This window comes from Ostrea edulis, chromosome 7 (genome assembly GCF_947568905.1).
Source record: "Ostrea edulis chromosome 7, xbOstEdul1.1, whole genome shotgun sequence".
NCBI lineage: Eukaryota > Metazoa > Mollusca > Bivalvia > Ostreida > Ostreidae > Ostrea > Ostrea edulis.
In genome coordinates, this window is record NC_079170.1 from 56,387,035 (window position 1) to 56,409,148 (window position 22,114).

The 22,114-nt window shown below is 35.5% G+C and overlaps 1 protein-coding gene and 1 non-coding gene across 3 annotated transcripts in view; both read left to right on the forward strand.

The window, feature by feature from the left end:
* Positions 1–21,613, forward strand: part of LOC125653327 (synapsin-like) — a 95,587-nt gene extending 73,974 nt beyond the window's left edge. For both annotated transcript variants that reach the window (XM_048882762.2, XM_048882761.2), the window contains 2 exons: positions 1,983–2,111; positions 15,241–21,613. In XM_048882762.2, coding sequence (XP_048738719.1) covers positions 1,983–2,111; positions 15,241–15,370 — 259 coding nt within the window. In that variant the 3' untranslated portion in view covers positions 15,371–21,613. The remainder of the gene's footprint in view (positions 1–1,982; positions 2,112–15,240) is intronic.
* On the forward strand, positions 2,833–2,905 carry Trnas-aga (transfer RNA serine (anticodon AGA)). Its single transcript has one exon. It is a non-coding gene; the product is annotated as a tRNA-Ser (tRNA).
* Positions 21,614–22,114: the final 501 nt, after the last annotated feature.

Below are 22,114 nucleotides of genomic sequence, written 5' to 3' on the forward strand. Positions count from 1 at the left end.
TGGCACTACTATCAATCAAATGATGGATGTGTATAACTATTTTCAATTTTGCACCCGGGGAGGTGGGGGGGGGGGGGGGGGGGGCATATATGTTTTACAAACATTTCTTGATCATTTTTGTGTTTTTCTTACTCGTATTTTTTTTAAAGTGCTCTGGAGCTCTTCCTCTCTGGATGCATAAATGTCAGCTGTATCAATTATAACAGAACTTAGACACACAGTAAATATGGGTGTAGAGATCTGCACTTTTCGTGTATATCTATGTAATCTGACACAACATGTTCAAACTTATGACAACAAAGACATCCCTTGAATGTACATAGGTGTATTTTCCACAAGCACAACAATCAAGGAAATTTCCTCTCTCATTAAAATCAACTGCTGGTGAAGAAACATTATTCTGAGAAACAATTTCTTCCTCTGTAACATTAGGTTCAAACTGATATCACACATTTAATTCACTTTTTGCTGATGACATTTTAACGTTGATGCTTACAATGTGCCAAAAATGCACAATGTGTCCTATTGACGTTAGCATCAGTGCTGCCCTCTACTGGATGCTAAGATATAAACCAGCAGGGAGGTAAAAAAAAAAATTCAATATGGCAGCCCCCAGGGATTAAATAGATTCATAAATCTTTATGAAATATCTCCTTACTGAAGAAAGCTACATCTTAATGATTTCAGGAATTCATTATATACATCAAAATGACAAATTAAAACCCTTTGTCACATTTTCATGTAGAAAATTTCAGAATTTGATCTTAATGTTTAACAAAGGAGTGCATGCACTAATTTTCATTACCATAGAATATACAAGTACAAGGGATGCATCCTACATGCAAAATATTGACCGTAGCAAGTTTGATGTTATGCATTCTTTAAATTTTTCTGTTATTCTAGAACATAAAGTTACTTGGGACTGAATCTGCCTTCCAAATGTATTTTCATTCAATTACAGCATCCGAAACCATACTACATGTCTACATTCTGATTTACATTTTAATTGTGTTAAAGGAATTTCAATGATAAACATTAATAGGAATTATTTGTCCCTTTTTGGCCCTAATTCAGATCTTGGGCCTAAATCAAACTTCCTAAACATTTTTACACATCTACAGGCTATCATTCTAACACATGTTTATAATCATTAAAGCAATGTTAGCTCTGAATCTGAAAATTTTATTTTGTTGTAAAATGAGTTATTCGGATAGTTTTGTATATAACTTTAACGATAATAATAAAACTTGGTTTCAAATTTTTACAAAATAAAGATTTCGATTTTATTGAATATAGGCCTATAGTATTTTATAGTTTTCAGAAACTGAGAGATGCACCATAAACAGGCAACACTTACATGTGCTATATGTGCAAAGTTTGAAGTAGATTGTGTGATGCTCAGGTGACCGTTAAGGTCAATCGTAACTACTCGACTATTTCCGTAACCGCAAATGAACCTCGTATGTGGATCGACGCCATGAAAGGATGTTGCCATGTGTACACAAATGTAACTATGACGTCACAGTCGTACATTACAATATGAAACACGAGCTTTCAAATGCATCTAAGATACCATAGGCCTACATATCTAAGGTATTCTACCACTATCAATTTCCACTTATACGTTTATGTATTCGTGTGAATAAGACGCTAAGAATACCCAAACTAAAACTGTGGTAAAAATCTAAACAATACATTATATAGGGATTCGGTTCTGGCCTTCTAACCTCATCCCCAGGCGCGCTTCCAGTGAATAAATGTATCGATTTGATGCAATTCTTGCGCCGATCCACGTCTTCTTACCGGTTACGGAAAAGGACCAGCGCTTGATCCGATTGCGTTAAGGTCTATGGTGGGGTTTTTTTTTTTTATGGCGTTCATGTTCATGATGAGTAAGATTTTTTTTCTAAAGACAAATGTTTAAATTTTTTTTGTTTACTAGAAGTTGTCTATTCAATAGCTAAATTATATTTTTATCATAGTCGAGCTATCAGTACCAGTGGTATTATGCACAATTATATGAATGGGAGTAGAGAAACCACATCAACTACGCAGAATCATCCACCTCCACGCCCGACACCGCCACAGACTTCCCAACACAGACAAAATGGGTACGTAGGACTGCTGTAAAGAACACCTATCACATCATATGTACTTTCTTGTTCACCATCCGAACAGGCTTGGTAACCTCTTCTGAATCAAAGATTGAAAAATCGAATCGCATATACAAACATTCGCATGTTTGGACATTTCCAAATTGTAATACAACCATAAATATGTACGTAATATCATTGAAACAGCAATGGTATATTTTGTATCATCATATACTTGGTAACGATTATGCAGATTTTGTACTGCGCGATACAGGTGACGTCACAATAGTCGATATCAACGACCGGTCCGAAAACCCATATCGCATATCAGACCAGCGTGCAGAAATGCATATCAAGCCAGAAATTACGTATTCGCTCGTAACAATCAACATATCAAAGTCTTAACAATGATATCTCAATGTATCAAAGTTTTAACTGTAGTAAATCAATGTTTGAGAGTTTTTATCCTATCTAAATTAAGCATAATTAATGTTTCAAGTTTTTACCATAGTTAATCAATGTATCAAAGATTTACTAATATGTTTTACGGTGTGACTGTTGAGATGAGCGAAGACACGTAATATCTTGCAACCCGACTTTATGCAACAAAACGTACGAAGGTATGATATAGCTTATATGGAATTTAAAAACGTTTGTGGTACTTTCCAAACTATTTATTTGATTTATCTACGGGGTTGTCCATTACGTGTGTAGTGGTCAGCCGGGTTCGATTGCCGGTGGCCAGATAGCTCAGTTGGTAGAGCACCTGACTAGAAATTCAGGGGGCCCGGGTTCGAATCCCGGTCTGGCCCGTGGCATTTTCTCCCTTCCTGTTACATTTGGTGCCGTAGACCAGCCCCTGGAACTGACAGGTGAAAATGCCTGCCAGGGGATAAAGATCCTGGGTTGATGTCTTCAGGTGTGAAGACATTTAAGGAGGGAGGAATGTGGGAGGAATGTAACGGTCAGTCGGGTTCGATCGCCGGTGGCCAGATAACTCAGTTGGTAGAGAACCTGGCTAGAAATGCAGGGGGCCCGGGTTCGAATCCCGGTCTGGTCCGTTGCATTTTCTCCCTTCCTGTTACACGTGTAATACTCATTTTTCACCTGATGAAGAGCAAATCACGGAACTCACATTTGTAATCATTGGAGTGAGCTCGTCGCGTCGCAAAAAAAAAAAAAACCCCTTTGCTTGTTATTATAGTAAATCAATGCACCTAGGTAATGTAATGTACCAAATATTTCCTGATGTACCTTTAAAATGCATATGTCATAAAAAATAGCATTTTATAAGATCAGCTCCCGGACTCCGTATCAATATCTTAGAACAAAAATCATAAGCACTATACCGTTAATATACAATATCTAAACATGAAAAAGTGCAGTATATATGATAAATAGAATATTACATGCTAAAATCCATATCATACGTCATACCAGCCCCCGGGCCTTGTAGAAACCGCTAATGAAACAATTACGCTTAATGATACAAACAACAACTCACACCATCATGGAGTAGGCCTTATACTAGACAAAACCAGCAGAGAAAGCATGAGAACATGGAAACCAATCAATGACAGAATCATAAGTGCACGATTCTTCTCAAAGTTTGTTAAACTAACCGTTATACAAATTTACAGTCCAACAAATGATAGCAATGACGATGAAAAGGACACTTTCTATGAGCAACTACAAAAAGAAGTTGATGCAGTCCCAAAGCATGATATGATTATCATAATGGGTGACGCAAATGCCAAAGTCGGAACATCTAATACTGGTTGGGAAAGAGTAATGGGCTGCAATGGAGTTGGAATTATGAATGAAAATGGAGCTAAACTTGCAGAATTTTGTGCACTTAACAACTGTGTAATAGGTGGAACACTTTTCAAGCACAAAGACATACATTAGTACACATGGGAGTCACCAAATGGCAGGGATAAGAACCAAATTGACCACATCATCATTAATGGTAGATATAAAAAATCATTGCAGGATGTAAGAGCGATGAGAGGGGCAGACGCAAACAGCGATCACCATCTAGTTGTCTGCAAAGTGAAACTAAAACTGAACAGAAAACAAAGTAAGAGCATACGAAAAGCATATGATATCAACAAGCTGAAGTCTCACACTGTATGTAGGGCATTCCAATTGGATTTGAAAAATCGCTTTCAGAATTTAAGCGAAAACGAAGACTCCGTAGACAGTCATTGGACAAAAATATCAAATGCATACAACGAGAGTGCTGAAAACAGAAAGAGTGGATTCAAGATACCACAATAACAGCAATAGAAGAAAGAAGGAAAATAAAACAAGAAATTAATCAAGCTAGCTCTGAAAGAATTAAAGAACGAAAGAGAGAGCAATATCAGGAGAAAGATAAGGAAGTCAAGCGCAAAGCTAGAGCTGATAGAAGGAAATGGCTTGAAGACATAGCCTTCGAGGCAGAGGAAGCAGCATCACAGAACAGGTTAAGTGAGCTATATCAACTTACCAAACAAATAACTAATAACAAACGAAACAAAGCTACCGGAGTAAGATCTACAGATGGCACACTCTTAATACAAGAAGAAGAGACACTGAACAGATGGAAGGAGCATTTTGAAAAAGTGCTAAATGTTCCTGCAGAGAATACAAGATTACCAGAAGACTGCCAAATAGCTAGTTCTCCCACTATCGAGACAATCAACACCTCACATATAACAGCAGATGAAATCAAAAAAGCTATTAAGAAACTTAAAACCAGAGAAAGTCTCCAGGCATAGACAACATTAATCCAGAACTTATTAAGGAAAGCATTGGAACCTCGACCAAACATCTACTTAAACTGTTCAATAGAATTATAGATGAAAAGGAAGTGCCATTGGATTGGAAACGATCATTGATTGTCAAATTACCAAAAAAGGGGGGCTTGACTCTGTGTGACAACTATAGAGGAATTTCCCTGCTGTCGGTACCATCCAAGGTCTTCTCCAGAATCATCATTGATAGAATTAGGGAAGGTGTTGAGGAAGAACTGAGAGATGAGCAGGCTGCCTTCCGTAGTGGGAGGGGCACAACAGAGCAAGTTTACATTCTAAGAAACATCCTAGAACAATGCCAGGAATGGAACGCCCCTCTGTATATTAATTTTATAGATTTCAAGAAGGCCTTCGACAGCATCATTCAAGAGAAAATGTGGATGATACTAAAGCACTATGGCATACCAGAAACATTCATCAATATTATAAAGAACATGTATGATGGAAGCAGATGCTGCGTGCTAGAAGATGGCAAAACATCGGACTGGTTCGAGGTAAAATCTGGGGTCAAACAAGGCTGTGTCATGTCAGGATTCCTTTTCATTATCATTGTTGACTGGATAATGAGAAATACAAACAACAGAAATCGAGGCATCAGATGGAAATTCACCAGTAGACCGGAAGATCTCGACTATGCTGATGACCTCACCTTATTATCCAGCCGATTCGCTGATTTGCAAGAAAAGACTGAAAGACTGCACACAGTAACCAAATACACCGGCCTAAACATCAATGCCAAGAAAACAATGGCAATGAGAATGAACTGCAAAACCAATCAAAAAGTGAAAATCGATAACAAGGAAGTAGAAGACACCGATTTCTTCTTATACCTTGGAGCTACTATGGACAAAACTGGTGGCACCGAATTTGATATAACCAGAAGACTCGGGCTTGCAAGATCAGCCTTCAGTGCACTAAACAAGATCTGGAAGTCATCTAAATTCAAAACTGATACTAAACTGCGCCTCTTCAACACCAATGTAATATCTGTCCTCCTGTACTGTGCAGAGTTATGGCGAGCAACAACAAAAGATGAGGAAAGATTAGATACCTTCCAGCGCAAATGCCTTCGTAGAATACTCAACACCTACTGGCCAGAGAAGATCTCAAATGGTGATCTCTATATAGACAGACAAATACCATACCATTGTCAATCAGCATCAAAGTCCGTAGATGGAGATGGATTGGCCATGTTCTGCGAAGGAACAACAACAGAAATATAAAGATTGCACTAACATGGACGCCAGAAGGGAAGAGGAGAACTGGAAGACCAAGGAATACCTGGCGAAAGGAACAATCTCGGATGGACCACTTGGCAGAGAGCTGAAGTCGTGGCAGCAGACAGGTCAAGATGGCGAGGGATGTTGGCCGGTCTCAAGAGTCCATAGGGCCCAGAGAGGATATGTATGTATACAAACTACATTAAGGGGTTCAGTTGCAACGCTTAATGATACAAATTATCGCATTAACGGTCTACAGAATAAACCGTTAATGATAAAATCCCCTCTAATGATACAATTGTACCATTAAGCGTTCCATTTGCAGTGTTGTTGCAACGCTTAATGATACAACCACAAATTTGCAGTCCAAACCGCCAATGATACAAGTATGACAACAAGCATGTAATAATAGCAACGCATAATGTTACAAATCTGCAGTGGGTTTTTTCCAGGTAACCCAATTTCTCCATTGGGGACAAACTGTTTTGGGGTACATGGCAATAATAAAAATTTAAAAGTCATAAATCCCAGGGTGGATGCGGTGGGGTTAACCCCCTATCATCCTCCCCCGTTGGATCTGCTGCATTTTTTAATTATCAAATCACACAGATCAATTTTAACTCACCTGAGTCAAAGACTCAAGTGAACTTTCCTGATAACATTTTGGTCGGTTGTCTGTCCATCCGTAAACTTTAAACGTTTTCGACTTTCCCCCCATTAATACTGGGTCAATTTCACTAAAATTTGCCATAAGTCATCCTTGGGTAAAGGCAATTTAAGTTTGTTCAAATGAAGAAAAATGCCTCCTTGAAAGGGGAGAAAATCAAGAAAATGCAACATTATGGAGGGGTCATTAAAAAATCTTCTCAAGAACCACTGTGCCATAAGAGTGAAGATTTACATGAAAGCTTCCGGATATAGAGTAGATTCAAGTTTGTTCAGATCATGGTCCCTGGGGTAGGGTGGTGAACAATAGGAGATCAAAGTTTTACATGCTAATACATGTACATAATGTATATAGGAAAATCTTCTCCAGAACCACTGGGCCAATTTTAATCAAACTTGGTACAAATCATCCTTGGGTGAAGGGGATTCAAGTTTGGTTAAATGAAAGGCCATTCCCTTTTCAAAGCGGAAATAATCACGAAAATGCAAAAATAGGGTGGGGGCATTTAAAGAACCACTGGGCCAAAAGCGATGAAATTTATCTGAAAGCTATCTGACACACATGTACATGTATATTGAAAAAATCTTTGAAAATATCTCATGAACTATATAAGCTAGGTCTTTTATATTTTGTATATGCATTCTTACAGCAAGACCTTTCATGTGATGCAATGGTGTGTGATCTTGTGACCTTGACCTGGAAGTTTGAGCTACTTTGACTAAACCCATTGACCTATTCAATATTTCCTTATCTATTTAAGGTAGATCTTTCATATTTTGTATTTATACTTCATATGGCAAAACCTTTCATTTCATTTCAGGGATTTTTACTTTGTGACCTTGAATTCGAAAGTTTAACCCACTTTTAAGAAAACATAACCTACTTGAACTATTCTTAATAGGGATTTAATACGTAAATTCTTTATGACAAGACCTTATTATGCATTGTGAAGTTGGAACTTGTGACATTGACCTACTTTTTAAAAACAATGACCTATTCAATATCTCCTGAACTATGAATTTTTCACGTTTTCTCACTTTATTGCATTGAATTTATGGCGGAGTTTGTGTACAGTATAAAGGCGTATCATTAAAACCTCCAGCTTTTTTTAATCGTCCATCATCGTATGAAAGTCCCTTTAAATTGAGATTAAACTAGTTTGAATGTGTTTAGTATAAAAGCAAGAAAACATTCCTCCTATGTTTTTCTCTCTTGGGTGTTAGATTGCACTATAACTTCAATTTACACTTATATACTCAATAGTAGAGAAACTTATCTCACTCAGTTGTATCTCATTTTATAAAATTTCCTTTTCATTAGTTGGGCTAGAAAAGTAGAATTTTACATGTAAGTAGATTTAAGTTTGTTGAAACCATAGTCCCCGGGTGTAGGGTGGGGCAACAATAGGGGTGCTGATACATGTATATAGGGAAATTCTTTTAAAAATATGATATAATATACGTATTCATCTGTCCATACACTGTTTCCTTGTACAGAGAACAAGAGTAGCCTTCCCCCTAGCCATTTGTCCATCGAAAACCTGGCTATAAAGCAGCCCCACCCACCCCGGAAACCTGCTAACTAGCAGCATTACCTCTACGTAAAGATGGCTATATAGCGAAATGTAATAAATATTGAAAATTTGATTACTTGAGAAGACAAACAAAGCATGGGATAAAAACACCCACTGGTTTATTAGATATCAGTAATTGATTTAAAGATATCATACATTCAATTACATGTATTATGTGCAATAATTGAATGAATGAAATATAGTACGCAATACTAATAGTTGAATTATTAAGGATATCTTCAATTCAGTGTATGGTATAATTAGTTCATTAATGGAAAAGATGAACAATAGATGATATATTCAGTACACTTTGGTTTAAATTCCTTTGAAAATACATCTTATTCAAAAATGATCTTTGATAAACTCATTGAATTTAGTAGCTGAACGACTGAAAAAAAAGTTACCCATTCAATCAATACATGTACTTGTATATGAAAGATTATTGATAAAATTGCAACCAACCACGTATGTGTATTGAAGGGGAAGATTCATCACTAGTGGTTAAGGGAGATGGCCACCTATCTAAGGGAGTGACTATGCAGTGCCAAATTAACATAAGATAATAGTGCTACAATTCAAGTGAAGAGAGCAAAAATTCATTTAATGCGCGTATAAATTCAATTAATGCGCGTAATGATGTTGATATGCGCACCAAATCAATTATTGCTGGCATCAATTGATGCGCGCAATAATTGAACTCATGATGTCTTCAAATAATCAAAAACATCTTCAATTATTTGAGTTTATATTAATTTGGCGCTCCACAGATGACTCACTAAATACCATAGCCAGTCTTCCGATGGAAATTTACAAATAAAATCCAGACCAAGCACGGGGGGTGGGGGGCTGGGGGTTACTAACTATGTAGCCAGTCTTCCGGGGGGAAGTCTCGCTATATAATACCGGCAATACATTTCTTTCAGAATCTGTTTCTATATAATACATGTAATCAAGCGTTAATAATGGTAATTGAATGACGCGGGTCGAGTGAGAATTGTCTCTTTGCTTGAATATCATACACATTGTATTTAAATGAAATTTTCAAATAGGAGCTTAGATTATTAGCGATAACTAACTTAATCAATATCTCTGAAAATTTCTACTTTTGTAAATCCATATACATGTTTTACTTCATTGTTTGTACGGTGAGGATCTAGAAAAAATTAAAAAAGGGAGAGGTAAGGAGTTGCGGGATCATGGTTGGAACGTATCCAGCGCGTGATCCTCTAAAATGTCATATTTAAAGCTGACATGAATTAATAAATATAGTATAATTCTATATGTCCGCCATATTTCTTTGCTAATCCGCCATATTTCTTTGCTAATCCGCCATATTAGTTGGATATCCTATTGTTATATGTATCAGGGTTCGCATGGTATATAAGGGTACGAGTTGTGCTACGCTTCACTTCACATCAGTGTCTTCGATTTACCTGTGCGGGTAGCTTCGACAGGTAACACGTACATCTCCGATACTAATTTATAGGGCACCAAGAAGAAATGAAATCACGTTTTGAAACACCATGCAGTGCTCAAAATTACAATAAACATATCGTACAGTAGTAAATCATTCTAAAAGCTTTGGATAAATAAATATAGAATGCCTTTTCTTTATGTGAATGTGGTACATTTGCAATAAATACGTCAAAACTATACAAAAAACGCGGAGAAATATTTCATCTAATATCTAGATCTATTGATGAAATGGAATAAGCAAAGGGTATAAAATCTATACCATTCACACTTGCTTCAAGCAAAATGCAAATACATAAATGCTACTATACGAAAAAAGAAGACATGGTCATGTACGCTCGTCATGAAAAAGCCTCGAATGCGGATGATTATTTACCTGGGTCTACTCGTAATATCTGTAAAGGACCAAAGATGTACGTGTACACTTGTCGAAAATAATCAAAGTAGTAGTAAAACTCCCTTTATTAGCATAATCCATGAAACAAAATGGTACACTCCATTTGTATTCCAACAGTAAACAACATTGTCCATTGTACAGACTGCGACACACTTTGCCCGTGCCGATCAGCTATCTTCAATCAGGGGAAGTATCAGAGTAGAATATTTACCCTGTATTGTGCATGAATCCTTATACCGTATGATTTGCTTGTCAGAGTATTGCAAATTTATAAATCAGGAAATCTTTTAGGTACATAAATTGTTTGTGCATAGATAATGTGCATATACAACACTGCACGAGTGTATGGAGAGAGAGAGAAAGAGAGAGAGAGAGAGAGAGAGAGAGAGAGAGAGAGAGAGAGAGAGAGAGATTCAAACGATGATCTTTTAATAATCGCGCTCTTATTAAGACAAATGATATCGTTAATTCAATACATGTATAACGGAACAGTAACTCAATATTGCTCTCATTAATTGATATTACAGATTTATTTGATTCATTTAAAGCACGCAATAATTAAAAATTAAACATATCTTTAAATAATGTTATTTTCAATTACTTCATTTTATGCTAATTCGGCGCTTAATAGATCTTATATATCTATACCATTTTGCTTTATTACATTCTGCGTCAGATGCAAATTGTAGTAATGCAAAATGTAATAATTGAGTTTATCATATGCGTAGTTATCAAGCACATAGAATTTTTTTTTTATTTAAACATATTTTATTGAGAAACTCAACAGGATTGGGCAACAGGCATAGCCTATATATGTAGGCCCTCTCCCAAATACAAAGGTCAAAGTACTTAGAATCAAGGGGAGGGGCCAATAGTGTCTGTCCCCTACCTTTGATAACAATATCCACTTTTTTGTTATTTTGTTTGTTTGGTGTTTTTTTTATGTTTTCCGTCACACTCAACAATTTTTCAGTTATCTGGTGGCGCCCAGTTTTTGTTGGTGGAAGAGAGAAACCAGATACAATGTACCCGGGAAGAGACCACCGACCTTCCGAAAGTAAAGTGGGAAATTTTCTCACTTACCGGCGAGAGCGGGTTTCGAACCCGCGCCGACAGATGCAGAAGTGAGAGGCCGTTATTTTGTAATGCAAATAAAAAATATATTGGGTGACAACCCCCTCCCCCCAAAATTGACCCCAGCTTGAAAGTTCTGATATAATAGTAGAAGACACTCACCACCACCGATTAAGAAAATGAAGATATTATGAGGCACTCATAGTAGAGGACTCTAACCACCCCATCCCACCCCAACGATTGAAGAAAATGAAGTGTAGGGGGAAATTATTGAGGCAGTCAAAATAAAAGACTCTTGTAACCCTTCGCCCCCACATTAGGACTTTGAACATCGGATAAAACATCTTGGTTTGTTTGGGTTTCATATGTTTTATTTTATTGATGTTTTCGTTCATCTTTTTAATTATTATTTTGAATGGCAAGAAATTTTAAAGAATCCAATTTTTCATTTTTTTCTTACTGTTGTACCCCACCCCCACCCCCACCCCATGAAAAATGACGATACATGTCTGGTTATTACATGTACATTTTGCTTTTCAACACATGCATGCATACTAATTGTATGGTGTAGAAATGCACCCTTCACCAATTTTTACTTCATTTACACAGTGTAAGGAATGGTAAACCAAAATCACAAAATAAAATGCATAAAGGCCAAGATAGTTTTAAGCGTAGGAACTTCATTCACGAATATATAAATACATGCATTCAGAAAAATCGCATGCATGCATTGCAGGACTATAGCATATTTTTGTGTTTTAACGTTTCTGTAACATACCATAATGATTATTTTCATTTCGGAGATCTGGCGCAATGGATATATTCTGAAAATAGACATACCGCTGTACGTCGAAATTTCAAATTCAAATGTATTCGATTAGATGTTAGTATTCATAAATTAGTAAAATATGTGTTGAGGTTTTTTTTATATGATACAGTGTCAATCTACTGTAATGCATTAGTAGGATATGCAAAAGGCAAGAGTATCAATATTTTTTAGTATCGATATCTATATGATCACGAAAAAACATTATAATGTATATCCGGATTCATATGCCGATTTAGATATCAATAAAAACAAAGCTGCATAGTTTGGGGGAGGGGGTTCAAATGAGTCTGATGAAATTAAAAGAAGGAACCCCACATTTGCATTCAAACTAGATGTACTTCAAAATGATTTTATTTCTGCTCTGACTGAAAGCATGATTCTAAATTCGGGAACGAATCTTGCATACAAAATAATCAATAGGGGAACACATAAATCCGAGCTCCTTTGGAATTTAATGAAATGCAGATATGCACCTTTCTTTCAACACGAATTGATGATGTTTCAGGCACGTATACAGGGGGTTGGGGAGGGCAGGGAGGCTGGGCTGGTCTGCTCTCCCCACTTTTTTTGACAATTTACTTTTTTCCGTTATTCTAACATACAAAGTCAGTATTTTCTACATGCACAGTTAAAACTGATATTTTTTTTAAAATTTGTAATGAATTCAATTATAAGCATCAACTCCTGCAAGTTTTTAATATATTGTCAATAACAATTTTTTTTAAATTTTAATGCTTGTAAGCTTACCATTATATCAGAGATCAATTTTCTTTCCTTCTGTGAAATGATATATTGTATTGTACATCGAAGTAGGACAGTCTCTCTCTCTCTCTCTCTCTCTCTCTCTCTCTCTCTCGTCCAATCAATGAATATGGACATACGGAGACCGTAAATAATTATGTGGTTCCCAAAGAAACAATAAAACTATATTTTCGTTTATACATTTCCTTTTATATGTGTCTTTGTGTAATCAACTGTTTATTATGGATTGCAAATGTAATGCCCGCATTTTTAAATAGATGCATATTTTCGATCATTATTCCCTTATTTGTATATCCAAGTTTGTATATGATCATCGATAAATTTTGAATTGAGCACGCAATATATCCAACCAGATGCTCAGTGTATATGATTAGATTCCCCGATTTTTATAAACTGCAAAACCTCGACCAAACAAGCATTCACTACAGGAAAATTTTTCGACTCTGACATCTCCCCCGATTGAATACACCCTATTTGGCACGGGTGAAGTGTGTCGCAGTCTGTATAATGGAATGACAACTTGTTGTAAAGTTCTAACGAGATACAAATGGAGTTTATCATTTTGTTTCGTGGATTTATCAGAATAAAGAGAATCTAATATTTTCGGTAAGTGCACATCTCCGATACCTGTTAAATAGACGTCCGTATTTGATAGGAGATTTTTTGGCGAATATGCCACTTGCATTACATATTATGCATATGGCATGGACCTGTATTTTGCAAGAATTGATATAAATATTATTAATATATTTTATGCTCTTTGCTTATTTCATTCTATCAGTATGTAATTGCAAATGATTTCTCCGCATTTATTTCATAAGAAACTGCAAATACTTGCATGCACTTGCAAGTATGCAGGAAAAGCTTCTTTTTTTTTTTTTGCATCTTTTCTATATCATCTAAACTTTCGGAATGTTGCATTGGTATACAATAAATATTTTGTAATTTTGAGCAAAGCATAATGTTTTAAAATGTTATTTTATTTGTTTCGCATTCCCAATATATTACTATCGGAGATGTGCACTGGTCGAGTCCACCTAGAAAAATCACTGAGGTGTGACAATCACATTTGGGGTATATACGGGTAGAGTAAATTAGGCTACCTGAGAGAAATATGGCGGATAAGATGAGAAAGGTGTACGTATTTATTAATTCATGTCAGCTTTAAGATAAATTCTATTACGTTCATCATTAATCATGCATGACTAAAAGAAATGGTCAAAATATTTATTCAAAAGACTTCATTCTTGCCTTACAAAATCACTAGAATCCAAGAGCTTCCGGGGACTTCACCCCTGACCCCTCTCGATATGTACATGTAGCCAGTCTTCAGGAAGAAGTCTCCCTATATAGCCAGTCTTCAGGGGGGAAATCTCACTATATAGCCAATCTACTGAGGGGAAGTCTCACTACGGGGGAAGTCTCGCTATATAACACCGGTTCTTTTGTCTCGGGTTATATATATATATATATATATATATATATATATATATATATATATATGAGAAATTCGTCCCCTAAAATCTATTTGTTTATTTTTCTTATTGACACCTCTTGATAATAATAATAAAAAAAACCATTTTCATTTCAATTGAAAAAAGTGCATGTATAGAAGGAAAAATAACTGTCAACATGACAATATCGATTTTAAAAGATATTGTCAACAGAATAATTGAAAAACAAAATTAGATTTCACATATATCGTAATTCAAAGTATCATTAAGCGTTGCTATTGCGACGCTGAATGTTACAACTTGTTGTATCATTAGCGGTTTGGACTGCAAAGTGGTTGTATCATTAAGCGTCGCAACAACACTGCAAGTGCAATTGTATCATTAGAGGGGATTGTATCATTAACGGTTTATACCATAGACCATGCGATAATTTGTGTCATTAAGCGTTGCAACTGCACCCCTAAATGTAGTTTGTATCATTAAGCGTAATTGTATCATCAGCTGTTTTTACAGGGCCTTCGGACCTCGGGCTGATATGGGGCCACTCGAACTGATATGACATATGATATGGATTTCAGCATGTAATATTCTTTATGTTGTAAGATCACCTTCACGTTTATTCAAATACATGTAATGTCACTAGATGTTTTCAAAAAGTTTAAAGTTCTACAAATCTTGGGTATATCAAATGAAACCCCATAATATAAGTACTTTGTATCTTATCACTCTCTCGTATGTGCTGAAGTAATGATTTAAAAGTAACTACAAAACCCACTATTGCACTGAAACAACAAGCTAAATTTCTCAATATGCAAACAATTAATAGTGGCATGTTGCAAACTTCGGAATCGGGTAGCAGTCAGTACAAAATTTTCAACATGACTGTAATATATTTTGCAGCCCAGCAGTACAGAATCATCAACCACAGTTTTCAATAGGTGGAGCCTCTGGCATGGGAACTTCTACCGATGAAGAGGACACGATGAAAAACTTAAGAAAAACATTTGCAGGAATATTTGGTGATATGTAGTTCAAATCTAGCAGTAGTATCTTAGTCAAGCAAGATTGACTTTACGTATATCTTAGCGCATACCCATCAAATGGTTCAGTTATCAACAACGCAATGATGTAAAAGTCTGTTCGTGCTTCTAGAGCTACGAGACAATACGAGACAATATTTACCACTGTACTACCTTAATGTCTAGAATGTAAGAAATCGATTTTTCCTTCTGTCATTTATTATCGGAATAAAGTCATCTTTTATTCTTATTTTTAGCTCATGTGAGCTTTTCTGATCGAAATTTGTCCGTTGTCCGTCAATGTTGGCGTTGTCGTCGGCGGCGTGGTCATAAACTTTTCACATTTTCATCTTCTCCAGAACCACTGGGCCAATTTCAAACAAACTTGGTACATGGCATCCTTTGGTGAAGGGGATTCAATTTCGTTCAAATGAAGGGTCATGCCTCCTTCAAAGGGAAGATAATCTCGAAAATGCAAAAATAGGGTGGGGTCATTTAAAGATCTTCTCAAGAACCACTGGGCCAGAAGAGATGAAATTTAAATAAAAGCTTCTTGACAGTGCAGATTCAAGTTTGTTAAAACCAAGGCGTAGAATGGTGCCACAATAGGGGATCAAAGTTTTACATACAAATATAGAGGGAAGATCTTTGAAAATCTTCTCAAGAACCACTGCCAGAAAAGTTTATATTTACATGAAAGGTTCCTGATATAATGCAGATTCAAGTTTGTTAAAACCATGGCCCCAAGGGGTAGAGTGGGGTCACCAAAGGGGGTCAAATTTTTATATACAGATATACAGGGGAAATATTTTAAAAAATTTTATCTCAAGAATCATTGGGCCAGAGAAGTTTACATTTACATAAAAGCTTCCTGACATAGTGCAGATTCAAGTTTGTTAACATCACCCCCCCCCCCGGGTAAGGTAGGGTTACAATAGGGGGATCAAAGTTTTACATACAAATATGTTGTGAAAATCTTTAAAAATCTTCTCAAGAACCACTAGGCCAGAAAAGTTTACCTTTACATGAAAGCTTTCTGACATAGTACAGATTCAAGTTTGTAAAAATCATGCCCCCCGGGGGTAGGTTGGGGCCACAATAAGGGTCAAAGTTTTACATGCGAATATGTAAGGAAAAATCTTTAAATATGAGCCAAGGTGACTCAGGTGAGCGATGTAGCCCATGGGCCTCTTGTTTTAAAAGTTGTTTGGAAAATTTAATAAACTTTTTTGTAGAGGTTTATTGAAGGATTATGTATGATAATTCTCTATTTGTCCACCAAAATGCGCATTTGTGATTTTGTAATTTGTTCAACCGGAAGAACCAGTATCATGGCATCATGGACATGACGTTTTTGGTGCTATGTTCGGTATTTTGAGAGATAAAGGCTATTCCATGCACTTTGTATACGCCCGTCTTTAGATCATTATGGTACAGTGATATATGTACGTCCGCCCGTCCGTTAGAAATTTTCTATTTCTAATTTCAATTTCTCTGTCACATATCAAGCTCAAATTTGCTATTTAGGTTCTTAGTGGATCACTCTAGATCATGATGCAATTTTGATCCATTTCGACCTCTCTTGCAAGAGTTTTGCCTCTATTTGAAAATTATTATTATGTGGACGGTACATAATTTGTCCGGCGAGCTCCTCCCACAATTTTCAAGTGGGGACCATCTTGTTTTACAGAGTGTTTGTATGAGTATTGAAGATGTGCATGGGACAAGGATTTCGATATTCTTTAAATTTTGAGAAAATCACAGGTTGTTGAACTTAGTTCGTTTTGAGGAAATATTACATAGAGAGTACATGATTTGTCATGTGAACATCTTCCACAGTTTTCAAGTGAGAACCTTCTTATTTTACGATGTGTTTATATTTATTGATTATGATTTATTTATATTGAATGTGTGCATGTTGCAAGAATTTTGATTTCTTCAATTGTCGAGAAAATTACAGTGTGTTGAACTTTTTGAGGAAATATTATATTAGATAAAGGACATAGTTTATCCTTTTAAATCCTCGCACAGTTTAGAAACTATATTGTCTTTGTAAATAACTTGAAGATGTGCATAGTGCAAGGATTTTGATTCTCACAATTGTTTTTATTTTCTTTGGTGTTTCAAATATTTAGAGGTTGTTGAACTTGGGTCAAATTTGGGGAAATGTTTTACTCACAGAACTCTTGGTTTGTCTATCTACTTCTTGTCACAGTTTTTAAACTAGGACCTTTTATTCATACAATGCAAAGCCTGATGATGGCTGGTACTACCTGAAGCAAAGTTCTACAAATTATCGCTTAATAAGAAAAACACCTTATATATACATTTTAACTAGTGTATTACGTACCATTTGCGGTACTCTTGTTTTAATACGAAGCAGGTGCCTGGACAACTTTATATATCTACATCATACATTTATCTCTCAAGCACATACATGACAAGAAAATGTTTTGGTGTTTAAAGCTGCGTTCCATGTTTTCTGAAGAAAAATGTTCATAGAAATGAGCTATTCAATTTGATTAGAATAGATAAATTGCGCATAGATCACGGTAAATATCAGAAACAAATGATCTGAAACTGAATATTTGGCATACTCTTTTATAGGATATAAAAAAGATTTTAAAGCTTTAATTTTTTTTTTTAGATTTTAAAAAGAGTGTTATCAAACATAGTCCTTTTCCAGATATCTTTTATACTTTATGATATATAATAATTGTATAAATCAATTGTGGATATTAGGGACATACAGTAGAGAAATTACATACAAGCATAGGCGTTATTGTCCTTGCCATTTTTATTATTATAAAGATTAGCTATGGAAAATACAAACGTTTTCAGTATCAACAGTTTACGAAATCTTTGATTTTACCCAGTGAATAAAATTTCTCCATGTGCAAAGTTTAATTAAAGACTTTGCAAAAGGCGTAGTATGAGGACGGAGCTACCTTAATTCATGGGGAAAAGTGAAGGGATTTCAATGTCAAATTATTGTAGATATATACTGTCTGTTAGAGATCTATCTATACACATGTAGCAAGTACTTGTAAAATATTGTAATGTTGTTTCTAGGATTATGCATAGGGGTTGACTGGTATAATACAATAATTAGATTTACGCATCATCAATCATACAAATCGATAAACGAAACAAATTGGAGTTTTGTCAATGCTGGGGAAGATTTTTAAATGTGATAATGTATCTGTTTGTATATTGTTTTACATCCCATTCGAGAATGTTAACATTCCACTCACGTAGAGACCTCACCAGTTGAAGTATCACAAATGTTGACCGTGGCGCTCAGAGTCGTAACAGGGAAAGTTCTTGATCGTGTCAACGTCTACCATGACACGGGGCGTACCCGAAAGAATAGTTACTTTCATTTCCAATGCCGGACACTTGACGAAGGACAAGTCCACTAAGTAAGGGTTAATGTACGAGTATCGCTCCATTGCTTTTAAGGAATGGAGTGATACGAGTACATTGACCCACTTAAAATCCACCTTTGCTGGATTAATAAAAACTAAACTTTGTGCATTTTAATCATGTCTTACGTTTTTCATTCTTTTGTTGCATGCATTTATATCTACTTGTATAAAGGTTGACCTACTTTCCGAACACTCCATTCCTGAAAAATAATGGAGTGTTCGAACAAAAGAATGACGTCATAGGTGGATTTTAACTCTTCTAAACGTTTCGTGTTGACCTAGCGTCGGGATTGGGAATCGAATGTAGGCCTTCCGAAGTGAGCGCTCTAACCCATTTCTACCCATCAGCAAATTTTAGTGTATTTGAAGAAAATACTCAGTTGCTCAGCCAAATTAAGCCCGTTCTTTGATATTTCGTGATTTGTTATCAATCAGTTTGAATTTCCTTTCACTGTACAAACTGCGATGTTATATTTCAAAACAGTAGTCAGGGTTTTGACAAATAGTGCACGACCCGAAGGGAAGAGCACTATTTGTGAAAACTCTGACTACTTTGGCATACCGTAGTATACAATTCATGTATCATTCTAGGTCATCGTTGTGCGGAGAGGAACATGGCAGTGATTTCCCCCTCATAAATCGTGATAAACTAATTATTTTCCTTTTCTATTGAACCTCTATAAATGAATGTGATAATAGTACCGTATTATATCATTATTCAATCAAGTTAATGACATATGCAAATATACATGTAGTTCGCTGTCTTTGCATGTTCGGAGAAGTTAACGCTATCAAAACTCAGTAAGTATCGCTGCAGGCTCTCGGATAAAATAAAGCCGTATCTGTACATCTGTAGCTCTCTGGGAAACATTCCCCCAGAGAACCACAGATCTGCAGCTAATAAGGCCGACGATAATCGGTCACTGCTGCTATTTAAAAAAAACCCAAATCCGCAAGTAGGGTACCCACGGCCTTCCATTAAATCGAATGTTATAATTTTGATTGACCGGTGGCAAAGCATGGTTCCCTGCACAGGTAATATTTTTCGACTGGGTCTAGGTATTTATTAGTCTTTTATTCTGTTGGAGCATAATCATTTCTGTTAGTTTTGTTTATAACAGAATAAATAAGTAATGATAATATCTCCATTGATATGAGTTATTGTACATTAATATTAACCAATGCATACATAAAGTCCACGCAATAAGAAAAGAAAAGTACAATTTATATTTTTATTTTTATTTTCCGTTCCACGTTTTAGCAACACCCTCAATATAGTGCCTAGCGTAGTTTGGGATAAGCTCTCTTTGTTTTAAATTCTAGCTTTTGAATATAGGATTACGTACATTGGTTGGAAAACGTTTTCTTGGACATATGTTATTTCAAACAAAACGAGGATTTGAAGAGGCCAACACCTATGCAACATATTCATGCGCGCAGTGTATGATGACCTTGGGAAGTTGAAAAAGTTAAACTCTCAAAACATGAAGTAGCCGACAACCAAAATATGATTACATTGGAATACTAGAGATGAAATTAAATCAGGAACAAAAGATTAAAGATAATGAATAAATGAGGATATTTTATCGGCAATATCTGTATGTTTTCCCCATGTATGAAAATCTCGTTATACTGGGTTTTTTTCTTTCAAAAATCAACGCCTATTTATTATCAAACTGTCTCGATATTTAAACATTGCGTATGTATTTTTATCGTCTGAAAACGTATGCTAAAGTAACATGGTCAAACAGGATTTAGAAAAAGTTACTGATATACTATTTTAGTTATGTGCCACGGGACTTGGAGAACGTGATATATCATATACTAATTTTGAATTTTTATATCAAATCACAATGAACAGGTAAATGAGTGTACTTTTATTGATTTTCAAACAAGCTTTTGACACTTTCTGAAGAGAAGGACTTTGTGGGGGAAAAATTCAATAGTGGTGTTAAAATCGCCTTTTTTTTGTTCTCTTAGTATAAATGATTTAGAAGATTCCGTTCCAGAAAAAGAAGTTGGTTTATCAAAATTTATATTCGGCTTGTAGTGTTATTGATTACTATTGAAATTACTTGAAACTACTTAATTCAGGTATGTAGATTTGAACTGGAAAAAATGAAGCAGTTTGAATTGTAATTGTTTTTATTTCCCTGGAGCAGTTGTCTTATCAATAGCAATCTGAACAATCAGGGAAATTGTTGCGTGTATTTGAGTATTACGTCTCCACGCATTCCACAAGAAAAGCAGGCAGAGACATTAATTTGTCTGTTGAGTTCATATTTGAATAAGTCTTAATTTTATATCTTTGAAAAAAAATTCTCGAAGATTTCATCGAAGTTTTTCTTTAATGATGATGAACCAGTGTGCATTGAATATTCTTTAAAATGTTATGTATGACAAGTCGTATGAACAATAGAAATATTGCGGATTGCGATTGCAGTTTGCGTAAATAATTATTTACAAAAGTAATGTTCTTTACTTTTAATTGAATTAGACGTTTCTACTACTTGTCGCGAAATACTAAAATGACGTCATTTTCTTGGTAAATATTACATTGTATATTCCTATTCATTGTTGTTAGTTTCATTATTATTGTTATAGCCAGTCAGGTCAATTTGCAAATTGTGTCTTTTATCAATTATTTCTGTTAACTAGAACACCATGTTGTTACATATTTGATTAAGAAATATTGTATTCTGCTGATTTATGCATCACCCACTTCGTGTGTTCAGATGAACCATAGAACTACGTAGACTGTATCATTAGTGTATATAGAGTTTTCGTGTTCTACTAGATAGTAAGCAATACAATTGCATAAGACGACTTTTTGAAATCTTAGTTTTGTCTTTTAACCACGAAGACGAAGGAACGCAATTCAGTGTTTCGGCTGATCCAAGATTCCTCTTACCCCCTCTTTTATATTGTGACAATCAGAGCGGATTCCATATTGAAAAGTGGGATTTCAGCGACACCAGCTGGAGTTGCTACTTTGCCTACCCTTTACAACTTTATTTCGTGGATTCACTTTCCATGCGGGTACGTTAAGACAGGTCACAAAAATCATTTGTCTCTTCTCTTTTTTCTGTTTATTTCCGCATTACCCCTCAAAGTGTTCTGTCGATGATTTTATACATGTATTAAAGTATTCTATGTATACAATTTTGATTTAGATCAAAATAAATGTTTATTGTTAAATAATGATGAAAGTGAAGATCAAATTCACATGACTGGTAAATGATTAGAAGCCGACCTTTTTGCACTTGAGAATTTTTTGAAAGAGTTATCTGCCCTTTGTAAAAAAAAAAAATTTCCCTAAAAATGTGT